Raw genomic sequence first — 13,298 nt, forward strand, 5'->3', positions numbered from 1 at the left:
AGAAATTGCTCTTGCTCAGTCCTAGAGGTAGCATATGTGCTGCTTGTGTCCCCCTCAAACAACGAGTTAAGAAGAAAGTGTGTCAATTCCACAGGCCTTTGCCTCCAGCAGGAGCTGGACCACGAGTTTCAGCTGCAGTTGAAAAATGTAGCTTTGAGCACTCTGACATACACACTTTAAACCCTCATAAAGAGCTAAAAATTTTGATCTATCATGCATCTCAGTGACATTCAGAATAATTTTCCAGGGTTAGGCTCAAGGTTAATAACTTAACAAACTGCTGTTGTTCAAACCACTATCCATTCTTCATACTATGATTTTCAAACAACATGGAGTGTCAACACAGTAGAGGATGAAAATGGAACTGTTTCTCATGGAGAGAAATAGTAATGATAATCTTTAAGGAGGTTATGGGTTTTTGGGCCAAAATCACTACTGCACAGAAGAAAAGTAGAGAAAAGAGGGAAAAAAGGAAAGAAAGTAAGCAAAAAAAAAAAACCTCAAAAAACAAACAACAAAAAAAAACCTCCTTGCTGAATAAATAATGCCATTATTAGAGTTTGCTACTCTGCAGGAAGGGGAACATTTATCCCTTGTCAGTACTAGAAATGTACAAATCAAAGCTGGTTTCCATTGATCAGTTTTCTACATTTCCATCAATATTACTGTATTTTTCTTTTCTAGGCTGTGGCATTTTTATAGGCTAATCAAATATCCAATATTACTAGGAGCCACTTAAAGTGAATGCCAGAACTACTAAGAAGTAATTTGAGAATTAGATCTATTTTTGTTAGTTTAAATGATCTTGACTTGCTCATACTGTATTGTACCTGATGCTCAGTAAACTGAGAATACCAATACAAATAGAAAGATATCCGGTTTGAAGTTCTTAAATATCTGTTAAAAGTGGTGAGCAATCCAAGCACATTAAAATTCCATTTTCCCCCATACAAGTGTTTGCTGCAGATGACCCCCACTGATCTTAAATATATTTCTGTATCTGTAACTGAATAGAGGTTTTCCGTACAGCATGTTCTAATGGTACTCTGGCCTTTAGCCAACAAGGCACTGAATAAGGCTATTTTTAAAATACAGAAACTGGGAACAGCTGCAGCAATCAAATTTGATAAAAACAGAGAGGAACTTTTGCTTTTTTTACGGTTTGTCCAAGTTTAGACTCCTTTCATAGAACAGCTTTTGTTCTGTTGGATGAAGGGGGTATAAGAGTAACAGAGTGAAATCCTTTTGAACAAATAACTTTTAAAAGAATACAGATTAAAATAATAGGGGGCTTTTTGGTGCAGCAGAATGTTCAATGCAATTGTACCTCAAACTATTAAAAGAGTAAATCTATAAAAAAAGAATACATTTTGTCTGCCCAGCTTTACCATGAAAGACTTACCCATAATGATCTCCTGAAGTGGAAGATGAAACCTCTTGTTTCAAATGTTGAACATCTGATCGTTGGTATTTGGGAGAAGGTTTGGGTTGAAGCTATTTAATTTGAATGCTTTGGGGTGGTGGGGGATTTTTCCTATTTTTATTCTTTTACTATTAATCAAGGAAGTTTCTCTTAAGAATTTTCCTGTCCTTTCCCCTTGTAAGCTTAAAGAAGTTCACTTGCATTTTACAAAAGCCTTTTGTGCATGTTAAAAAGTTCCGTGTAATATTCAATTAGAAGGACTGATTATTTCTTCTTTGCACTGCTACTTCTGGGGGGAAGCTTGTCACTCCATGATTAATGGGATTCCAGAAATAATTATATATGGGGGAAGAAAAAGGTCCAATACACAGTATTAGGCTGAACTGCGTCAGTTAAACAGTTCCAAATGAGGCAGAGCCTCCGTGGTGCCATGATGCAAGACAGAAGACACTGGGTGAATACTGGGCCTTGCTGAAGTCTGTGAGAGTTTTGCCACTGAATTCAGAAGAGTCAGGATTTTATTAACTGCATTCATTTTAAATATCCAAAGCAGCAGCCTTTCAGTTTTACCTCATTTAGAGTATATCATTAATTCAGATGGTAAAGCAAAAATATACTGTACTGCTTAGAAGTGTATATATCTGGATATATATCAAATGTGTGTATGTACTTATAGGTATAAAATGTCTGTGTGATTGTCTGTATGTTTATATAAGTATAAAATATCTGCTTAGTTCATTATCATGCTATGAGTATCTCGCTAGGGTGGATATTACAGAAGTGGTATTTCTTCTTTTCCTCACATTAAGAGGCAGACTTGTTTTGTTTATTTTTAGCAGCAGGAGAAAATATGAAGGCCAGAGTAAAGACTTGAATTGGGAATCAATACTGTCATAATGTATGGAACCAACTGAGGTTTTTTGTGTTTACAAGCAAACTCAAAATAGTCAAAAACTGGATCTAGTATTAAAGACATAGGACTTGATATCTATGCTAACGTCAATGTTAAGAGGGAGAATAGAATTTGAAATTAGAGTGTTGTTGATTTAGTTCCTGTCTGATACAAATTTTCATGTGTGAACTTGTCCAGTAATTTCTGCAAATTCATGATCCTAATGCTTTATATAGCAGCAAAAATACTATGACTCTCCTGGGTCACACATAATATATCCAGCTGAGGACGAACCTTTTACAGAACCTAAAACTGTGCACAATTTCCACTTCGTAAAATTGGCATGATAATATTACTTTTCCCCCATATTTTGTCTGCTTTATTTGTCTACGCTATAAACTCTTGGATGTAAAATCTTTTTCTTGTTATGTGTCTGTGAATCAGTAAGTTAACAGAGCCTTGACATTGTGTGGTCCTCTAGGTACAACTCTGAAATAAAGTTGTAAACATTGAGGCGTATGTTACTTCAGGTAGCTTCTCAAGTAGCATAACAATAAAACAGAATGCATAGAATGCTTTTGACTTAGTGATTTCTTGTAACCAGGAATCTAGAATCTAGAAAAAGCTGTTCATTTGAAATCATGAGCTTTGTGGCATTAAATGCACCTTGAGCTTTGTGTACAGTGGTCATGGAAGTGACCCTAAATTCCTGCACAATGGGAAACAGTAGTTTTAATACATCCAGTGTTCTGAGAAGATACTGAAGTATTTGTGTGGCGCAGACCACTGAGCTCAGGAGGTTTTCAAGGATCCTCTGGCATCACACCAGTTTTCATATTCTTATCCATTATTTTAACTTGGGCCAACAAATTTCCAGTGTGATGATTACCAGGATTTGATTACATTTAGCAAGCCGTGGAGTCCCTTCTCTCTGAAGACAAACTGCTGCCAGAGACAGATTTACCACTGACCAACAGTGTTTTTATGCAAATGTGCCTGAGTGCAGTAACCCCGAATTATAATAGTCATTCAATCTCTTACCAGGACAGCAATATTTATATATTGCAGAGATAAATGGGATATCAAAATCAGTTCCATTACAGAGGCAAAGTTCTCTATGTAAATCAGGATTTCTAATCATGCTGCTTCTACTCACTACCCCACTTTTCTTTCATTTGAAACGTGTTCTCCTATTGTGTATTCACTTTGAATATTGAAGTGTTCAACTAATGCCAAGCTAATGGAAAATGTAAATGCCTTGCTAGGAAACTTTAAAGTCTCCAAGTGTGTTTCTTCATGCCCTAGGCAGTACTGTAAAGGACTTGTATTCACGGATAGTGTTTTGTCTGCCATTTCTGTAAGTTTCTGTTTGGACTTCTATTACTCCTGCTGCCTGATGGGAGGAAAAGGACAGTCATCTACCTAGAGACTTCATCCTTCCCATCAGGGATGAGTGTAAGAGGTCAGATGCTCCCCTGCATGTCAGTGACCAGCTGCTGCCAACAGTGCTGCTTTGGGACAGTTGCCTTTGTGTGCTGCAGGGGCTAATATGAAGAGACACGTGAAGTCACTTGGTTTGTTGTTGCAATAGCTGAAACGTGCATTGTAGCATGCAGAAAATTTGATCAATGCAGTCATAAATGGAATAAATTATCTTTAGAATAAAATTTGTAGAAGACAGAAGAAATACAACCTGCCTAAAAATACAATTTGCCTAAAAAGAAATAGTTTATAATCTATACTTGATAGACACAGGTAGCGTGTAATTTTAGAATACAATTTGAGGATCAAACTGAAACAACTTTCTGAATTAGGTCACAGGCACAGTTTTCACAAGTGTCATAGGAAAATCCTCATTATAACCTGTTCTAAGTCAGAGAATCATAGAATATCCCAAGTTGGAAGGGACCTGTAAAGGTCACTGAGTCCAACTTCTGATTCCACACAGGACCACCAAGATGTTTAGTGAACAAGTCCATTCATTATTCTGAACTGTAATTGAATAAAAGTATAAGAAGGCAACAAGAACAGTGCCACTAGGTCAACTTACAAGTTTGCATTTCTCAGTATCTGACCTCTAGCACCAGCTTGTGTTGCATGATTAGAAATAAAGCATAAGAGGGCAAACTTAAACTGATATTTCTTTTAAGGTACCCTGCGAGATCTATATCAATTTGTGAATTAGGAATTTTTTAAGACTAGTATGGTATTATTATTTAACAGAATATCGTGTAAAAAGGCTTTCCTGTTTGTTGCAGAAGAGATATGACATTCCTTGGTTTTTGATTTTAGAGAAATGCTAAATAACAGTACTGTGTTTACCTAGTTCATGCTACCTAAGATTTTCTCTACCTATATCATCTTTCCTCCATTCATCTTCCTTCCTGAAGGATCCTAGTCTAAATTCTTTTCATACAGAAGATATTTCTTACTGTGTCTGGTTGCCTTTTTCTCTTTCATCTCTTTCATGTCATTCTATGCATTGTTGATCAACTGTAGCTACAGACTCTGTAGTACATGGAAGTACCAGTCATAATATTTAATAGGATTTTTTTTAAAATCAGTTTTGAGCATCAAGCAGGTATTGTCATAGAAGTAGCCACAGTAACTACATAATCTTAATTTCTGCAGGACAGTGGTAACCCATATAACATATACATATAGACATATACACATGGACACACGTTTCTAAATATGCATGAATATAACAGGTTACACATGTCATTAGCTCTGTCAGTTAGCTCTGTTTCCTTTAATGGGCATTAGATTGCATGTATTCAATTTTCTGCCTTCTTGTTGCTTGTTACTCTGTAGTGTGAAATTCTTAAACAGTTTTTATAACTGGCCATTATTTTTACTTTGCTGAATCCTCGGTATCTTGCTATCTGGTTCTGTTCCCAGACTCTATTTAGGGGAATATGTTGAGCAGTACATAGCCCAGCACGGGTTCTTCTGAGAAATCAATGACAGCTTCATACCAGAATGAAGAATGACTTTGCCTTTCCCATCTTTTAATTTAAAAGAAGTCCTGACCATGTTTAAGAGAGTTTAATTTCTTTCAGAGTTGTTGGTGAGGACCTCTTAAGGACAAATGCAATTCATTCATTGATGTCTTGGTCCTTTATATTCAAGCAGTGTACCCAAGCTTATGTAACACTTTTGAGGAACTGGACTAGAATATCTGCACAGCTTTTTTTCACCCTAAGTTCTTATCGAAGTAATTTAGCTCAAGGATTTGTTGAAATGAATGTTGCACACAAAACCATCAGGTTGAATATGTTAGCAACAGTGCTAATACTAATGAGCCCTAAGTTAAGTTTTCCAAATTTCCAAATTACATTTTGCATTTAATATTTACTGCTTCTGAAGGGAGGTTATGTCTAATTTAAGTCTGATTCTAAAAATACTCATATTTTGCTTAAAATAACTCTGCTTTGAGAATGTAATATGGTAAATGCTAACTTTTAGAAAATACTTCACTTTTTTTGATAGATAGGAGTATTAATTAGTTCCATCTTCCAATGTTTAATACACTACATTTTTGGAGATGTGTGATATGGATCAAAGGGCAGAGTTTGGCCCTTAGTTACCTGCTGTTACTGGCACTAGTCTTACAGCTATTGAAAAATGATGCATCAAATTTATATCACTGCAAATGTCACTATTCTGAATCTTGCATATGTTGCCTGAGCTGTCAGTAATAAAAATCTGTTCTTAATTATTCTCCCATTTAAAAAATAACCATTTTCTAATAACCAAATGAAAAAGAATTTGATGTTTTCTTTGGCTGGAATCATTTTAATGATTTAGTGCCTCTATAAAGTTTTGTGTGCTCTTGAAAATTAGTGAGACTTTCCCATTTAAATCTATGATTATCAAGAAAAGCAGAATTTGTTTAAATTTAAGTTAAAAGTGTATGAGTAACTCAAGGAAAATATTTAAAGAGAATACAGTCCTTTAAACAATTCAACAGAAAACTCAACAGGCAGAATTGGATTTACATGTGTTATAGAGATACTAACTATAATAATTAATTGTTAAAATTAATCCTATTGTATTAAAATATTTTGCCATCTTGTTTTGTTCTTTAATTGTAAATTATACAGTTTATTTTTGCTCCATTAATATCATGTGGTACATTTCACTGTGATGGGAAAATCAAAATGGCAAAGAATATTAAGAAAATGAAAGCACTAGATAGCATTTGATTTTCTGATTGGAAGCAGAATAACCCAGACCATAAATCCTATTTGATTTTAATATATATATTTTTTCCCCTATCACAATATTTCTTCTGGTTAATTATCTTCTTTCAAAGCCCAAAGAAGTGAACAGAAAAGACTCAATTTGAAACTTTGGACTAGAATTACAGATATGATAATTAGCATGAAATTCTACCTTCATTAAAATGTGACATATTTAAAATGTACAAAGAATAATGTGCTCTCCTATCTTTGTTTTCTTTAGTGTGATGATAGACTAGCATTTTAGCTCATGGCTCTGCTTCACCAAATAGCCTATCTTTTGGAAACGGGGATATTAACAGCTAATCTATAAAACATACATGATATAAAGCTAAAAAAATTTTTTTGCTTGTCCATCTGGTCTTGGCAGCATGTATTGAAACCAGAGCATATTATGTATTTCATACAAAACACCTTATTTATTTCTGGATAATATTTCATTACCTTACTTTTTTGCTTTTCAAACCAGATTGCTATAATACTGTTTAAGATACTGATTGTATTTCTGTTTGTATCCAAAATTCTAGACAAAATTTGTCCTCACTCCTTGAAGTCAAACAAACTAAAATTTATTTTGACAAGTACAATATTTACATGTTATTTACATGTTATTGGAAACGTAATGTCAAAATGCTATGTAATCAAAATGCAGTATGGGCATCAAAATAATTGCTGATAGGAGTTTTTCCTGCCCTTTTTGCATTGAATCTATGTGCTAATTGGAGCAAAAATCCTATTAAAAATATATATATATATATATCGTCTCATAATTAAAAACAATAATAATGCATGCACACAAGGTCTAAGTTACAGTTGTATGCATTGTCTGGAAAAAGATACTAGCAGTGTATGGGGCACTGATTTTTCCTTTGTCAGATTTTAAATATCTATTGAAACAATAAATCTGTAAATATAAGCATAAAAAATTCTAAGCTGCAAACATTTCATTCTATGAAAAGGAGCATTTCCTGTTTTCTCATTTGCTGAGAGATTTTTTCTTTCTGTGTATGAATTTAAACAAGCCATGGAGTGTATTATTGTGTTTTAGAATCATTCTGGTCAAGGTATTTTAGAATAGTGTACCAACAGGCCCCGATGCTCCAAAACTTAAAACTGAAATCACTTCTTAGTGATTAGAAAAGGCAGTTCATATCATTTTTTTTATCTATTATCATATATAGCTGGTCTTCTGACCAGCTTGCTAGTTAGGATGAAAACTGTCAAAATCATGTCTAGACCAAATGCAATTTTTTCAACTTTTTCAGATCTTAGTGACCAGCTTATGGAAGTAGTTGGTCTGGAAGGAGCCATGGAGATGGGTCAAATATATACAGGTCTGAAAAGTGCTGGAAGAAGGCTTGCCCAGTGCTCATCTGTTGTCATCAGGTATTGACAGATCTAATTTGCCCTACACTGTTGTATTGAACAATAAGGTTTTATATATTATCAATTGATATTTATATTTCACCACTACAGTTTATTTAACAGTGTAATAGTCATAATTACTGAACTTAATGCTTGTGAGAGTATCAATTTATATATCAAATGTATTCTATTCATTTTTCTGTGCCCATACATCTTTCTTGCTTTAACTGTATGAAAGAAAGAGAGAAAGCAAGAAAGAAAGAAAGCAAAGAGAGAAAGAAAAAGAGGGAAAGAGGAAAAGGAAGGGAGGAAGGTGTTTACATCCAGTTTTTGCATGTTGTATTTAACTGTCATTTCAACCTATGAAGAAATATTGTTAAACAAGTGGAGGAGAAGGAGTAATGTATGAACATCCTGGTTTATTTTACAGACTGCACTCTGTGCAGATTAGAGCAAAAAGGCATTTAACGTTACTTTGACACATTTTAACCCATTTGTAATGCATTTCTCACCAGAGAATAGTAGTATGCAATTAGTATTTGTAAAGCACTTGTTTGATCCACGGAAGTCAAAGTGCTCTCTTTTAAATTTATTTGTTATTTATTGAACGCTGTAAATTACTACTAATAAATACATTGATATGTGTAAACTGTGAGCAGTGGAGCAGATTAATTTAGCTACATTTTATCACTTACTATGCTAACAGTGACCAGTATGTTTACAACAGAGGAAGTTTGGATGCACTCTTAAGGAAAAAATAATTATTCTAACTTTTGGATTAAATAAGGGCTGGAAAAGAGAAGGGCATTCAACTTCATCAGTACAGAGTTTTTCAGGAAGAATTTTGCAAAATTTTAATAGTTAAGTCAAAAGTTATAGAATGAAAGGATCAAGACTGAAATTGGATATAAAGTATGATAATTAACAGAAAGAGTAGAAGTCAAAACTTAAAGATAGTTCAGGAATTCCTGAAGCTTGTGGCCTATTTTTGAGACTATTCTCAAGGACCAGGTGATCCTGGCTTCAAATTACTCTCTCATGAGGGTGAGAAAGAGAAATGAGAATGCAGAGTCATTCATTCCCATCTTCCCTGGATACCATGATACAATATTTATAATCCCAAATCAACAAGAACTGCAAAAGAGCTAGAATTATTTCAAACTTATGTGAGACTTCATTGAATATTCTTTCCTTCTTTTTCTTCTGGCTGTTGATGACTGTGGTTAACACTACAACCTGCTGGTCATTTTAAAATAATGTCTGACATAGAATTTCCACTGATCACGAGTGATCAACTGACTCATTTTTCCACTGTTAGAATTGATTCTTCCGTGTTATATTGAGTTGTCCAGACTTTAACACGGTCTGACTATAACACAGAAATATAGAGTTGGAAAAGGTCATTTAAAAGATCATCATTTTTAAATTTTATTTTCTTTTTATCATTTATCTATGCATTTCTAAGTATGGAACCCAAAAGTAGGCATGGAATACTATCTGAACATTAATATTAAAATCATTGACCCTTTACTAACAATTTATAACATGGTAAATTAAATCTACTGAACACGATAGAACTGTATGTGGCTACTGATCTGTCTAACCTGCTGTTAGGCACAAGCATAAAAATATCTTTCATGATTTTAGTAAAGCAATATTAGAGTTAAGATTTAGTTCTTTTCTTTACAGTATTCAGTCTAAATTTAAAAAATAATAGCAACAGATTTCCGTGTTTTTAATTTTCCTGTAAATAGTTTTTTCTTGAAGTTGCTGCATAATTCTCTCTTCATTTCACAAATTGAAGACTATTCTCTCATGAAACAGTAGAGTCTAGCAAGATGTGTGTGCAAGGTGTCTGCCTACTAAGCAACTGGTTTACTTTTGTAAGCATGTTGGAGATTACCTAGAAGCTTGGGTAAATCTGGTACATACGTGTGTGCCATCACATATATCTCCTTAAAAGTACATATCTCAATTTTGTCCAGTTGCATTTTCTTATTTTATGAAATATATCACTTTAGGACCAGCAAGTCTCTGCCTATGCAGATAGATGGGGAACCTTGGATGCAAACCCCCTGCACGGTAAGGATACAGTTATTGATGGGATGAGGACTAAATAAAATGTACATAAACTTTATTTTGTAATTACAAAAATTACCATAGTCACTTATATTTACTGATTTATTTAATGTCAGTCCTTGAAATGAAGGAAACAAGATCTTTCAGTTTAAGAGACAACCCTTATCATTATTAATTCAATTACTTAACTAACATGTTCATATGCTGTTATTGTATAGCTCAACACCTACTGCCTTTTCAATTTATCATGTTGTTTTTTCTACAGGCTAGGATGGAATAAAAGGTCAGTTATTTCAAAAGTTTGGAAAATACAGGGTGCATATCTTTACGCAATGTGATCATTTATTTCTGATGCTGTATTACTTTTATAGTCTCTTGTTGCATTACTGAGGAAGAACCAATGTGAGTTTTGATGCTAATAAGTAAATAATTATACTGTAAAAATTCAGGCAAGATTTCCTTTGTGTGTTTGAGAGTTCATAGCAAGAACATTGTATTTAAAGCTGAAGCCTTGGCTGTACTGTTTGAATTGTACAACAGAAATAATAATTAAAAATTGGTTTAAAGAAGAAATGAAGGCAAATAAACAGGAGGAAGAAATCCATTCCTCCAAATTTGAACAAATAGGAAAAAGCTTGCTCACTGCAGATTCTTTATGGAACTGGTTACACTGTTCAGTTGAGGGAGCAGCACAACAAAGGTAGAGCACTAAGAGCTCTCCATTGTCATCTGTCTTTGATTAAATTACAGAGAGTAATGAAGCAGATCAAGATGTTGCAGAGTTTTAAGCTTTTTGTTGTTGTATATAGTCATAGTAATGTACTTTAGTATGCAATTTTACTGACTTTTACTAAAGAAAATCTGTACTGTTAAGTAACTGAGTCTCTGTCACCATACACTTTGTAAATGACAGTAATGTGCCAAAGAAGAAGGTATTACACCACAGCAGAGAGTCATTATCCAAATTTAGGTTCTGGATCACTTTCATTATCATTGTCTCTAGTAAAGATAAAGGCAACACAGAGAAATTAAAGGGAGCACTTTCAGTAATGTGCTATCAAGCCTGGAAGCTGGTAACGTATAGACTAAGAGGAATGAAGAGTTGTGATAGTCCAGGTTTGCTGGATATTCTGTAGTGTACAGCTGAACCATGGGAAAGTGCCTAAAATCTAATTCTCTGTGGTGAGTACTAAGGTACTGCAATGAGAAGGGAACTGTGTAAACACACACTGTGTTTACAGAACAGGCAGAATAGTGGAGATTTCCTGATGTAATCCAATAAACTTTTTGGAGTTAGATGTCATTACCTTTACCTCTTCTACACAAGTGGTTCATTGCAGAACAGTGCTGCACACAGCATTTACTTGTTCAAAAAAAACATAATTTTTTCAGTTACAGATTACAGAAGATAACTTCTGGAAGGATGCTGGCAGTGAGGCATGCTTTTTTTGTCCTGATTTCTTGCTCTGTACAAAATCCCTGCTATCTGATAATAATGCTAACAGAAGCTGCCTGCACGACTTAGGACAAATCTGGAAATAGAGAATAGAGTTTTTACATTTCAATTACTGCCTTACAGTAAATTATTGCTGATAATTACTCCTGTCCAATCAAAGTAAACTTTTTACATGGGATAGAAGTAGCATATACTTTCCTGTGGAAAATATCCCTTGTGATATAACACCATAAAGAAACTACTTTGTGTTATGTAAAAAAAAAAGCCTCACTGTAGACTGTATTTCTTTCATATGAGAAGAGCTACTTCTTTTCTGTGATACTGCACCACTATGAATTTAGGTCCAGAATAAGTATTTCATGTTACATTATTCATTTTTTAGGAAATATTTTGTTTGTTTGTTATGTCTCTTCTGAGGATCTTAATGTATTTATGGAGTTGCTCCTCACATTATTGCCCCTCTAAATTTCACACAAAGAAAAAAGATATAGTGCAACCTCTCCTCTCTCCATCAGTATGCTGAAGTTTTTCCTTTTTTGCAAAGTACTAGAAATTGCTCCTGTGACAATGCCAAAAATAGATGTTAGATTTGATTTCTGAGTGTGTGTTTCAGAAGGGTCCTTGGAAGCCAAAATGTACTTGATCATATAAATATAGGAAAGATCTCTGTAATGTGTATCCAGAACTAGTCTGAAAAAATATAAAATCATAACAATTCTTATGCATAGCCAGCTATGTAGCCTGCTTTTTGAACTAGAAAGAGCTCAAATTTCAGAAAAAGTATGATGAGACCAACATAAGAATTGTGAATTTTTGTCTTCTCTGGAAACAAAAATTGCAGCTTTTTCCCAAAGTTACCTTCAAGCAAATGACCAATTAAACAGAAAACAACTTGCTCAGATGAAGAAATCCAGGAGTTTTGTTTCTTAGATGATGTATGAGTTTTCTTTTCCTTTTATTTCCACTCTTAGTAAATGTATTTCCTTAAATCTTACAAGGAACTGAGGCCATTATAAGAAGGTGCTGGCATTCATACACCATGCATTGCAACATATGGGGGACATTCCCATGCTTCACATAAGGATGCTGAAGGAAAGCCCTTATTAGTTTACTATCTGTGTGATTTACAGAACAGAAGCTACTGTCCCGACTCAGTACTAGTCTGCTTGTGTATACAAGTTCTATGCACATCAGTTAGTTCATGTACACAGATCATGTTCATCAGTTAGACAGAAGAGCTGAGCCTCACCTTTTTGATTCTTGAATGCTCCAGACATAAATCTGTTGCTGAAAAAAAGACTGCTCTCTCTCCCCCTCCAATATACTTTCAAAAGCTGAAATAACACATTTGATTTTGACATAGTAACATCAGGAATTTTGGTTTCCTTTAAGTTCAGTAGTTTTAGGGTCTGACCTAAAAAGATTTGAGAGATCAAGTAGGAAATCAATACAGTCAGTATGTTTTGAATCAACCTTGCCCAAGGTTGCAAGTGGCTGAGCTCAGAAGTCCTTTTCTGTTTCTTCTTCATGTTTTGGTACTAATGACAGCATTTTGCAAATGATTTCTCAAGAAATCAGGTTCAACCTAATCAAAAATCTCTTGCTATATTCCATTATCCAGACTAAGCTATATTAAATCTCTATTTATATATGGGATGCAGGCTCCTCATACAGGCTTGGAAGTCTATTTCCCACCAAAGAAATCAACGAGTTTACCTTTCCTACTTCTCCTGTCCTTTCTCACACACAGAGACTGTGCATCCCTAAAATGACAGTATAGACTCTCTCTCTCTCTCTCTCTCTCTCTCTCTCTCTCTCTCTCTCTCTCTCTCTCTCTCT

At 34.4% G+C, this 13,298-nt stretch overlaps 1 protein-coding gene across 2 annotated transcripts in view; it reads left to right on the forward strand.

Annotated features, from left to right (window-relative positions):
• The window catches only part of DGKB (diacylglycerol kinase beta), a 324,210-nt gene that overhangs the window by 301,693 nt on the left and 9,219 nt on the right, over positions 1 to 13,298 (forward strand). For both annotated transcript variants that reach the window (XM_042889110.1, XM_042889111.1), the window contains exons 23-24: positions 7,825 to 7,945; positions 9,946 to 10,006. In XM_042889110.1, coding sequence (XP_042745044.1) covers positions 7,825 to 7,945; positions 9,946 to 10,006 — 182 coding nt within the window. The remainder of the gene's footprint in view (positions 1 to 7,824; positions 7,946 to 9,945; positions 10,007 to 13,298) is intronic.

Source organism: Lagopus leucura, unplaced genomic scaffold (genome assembly GCF_019238085.1).
Source record: "Lagopus leucura isolate 7727_CA_CO unplaced genomic scaffold, USGS_WTPT01 Super-Scaffold_100157, whole genome shotgun sequence".
In the NCBI taxonomy this organism is placed as follows: Eukaryota; Metazoa; Chordata; class Aves; order Galliformes; family Phasianidae; genus Lagopus; species Lagopus leucura.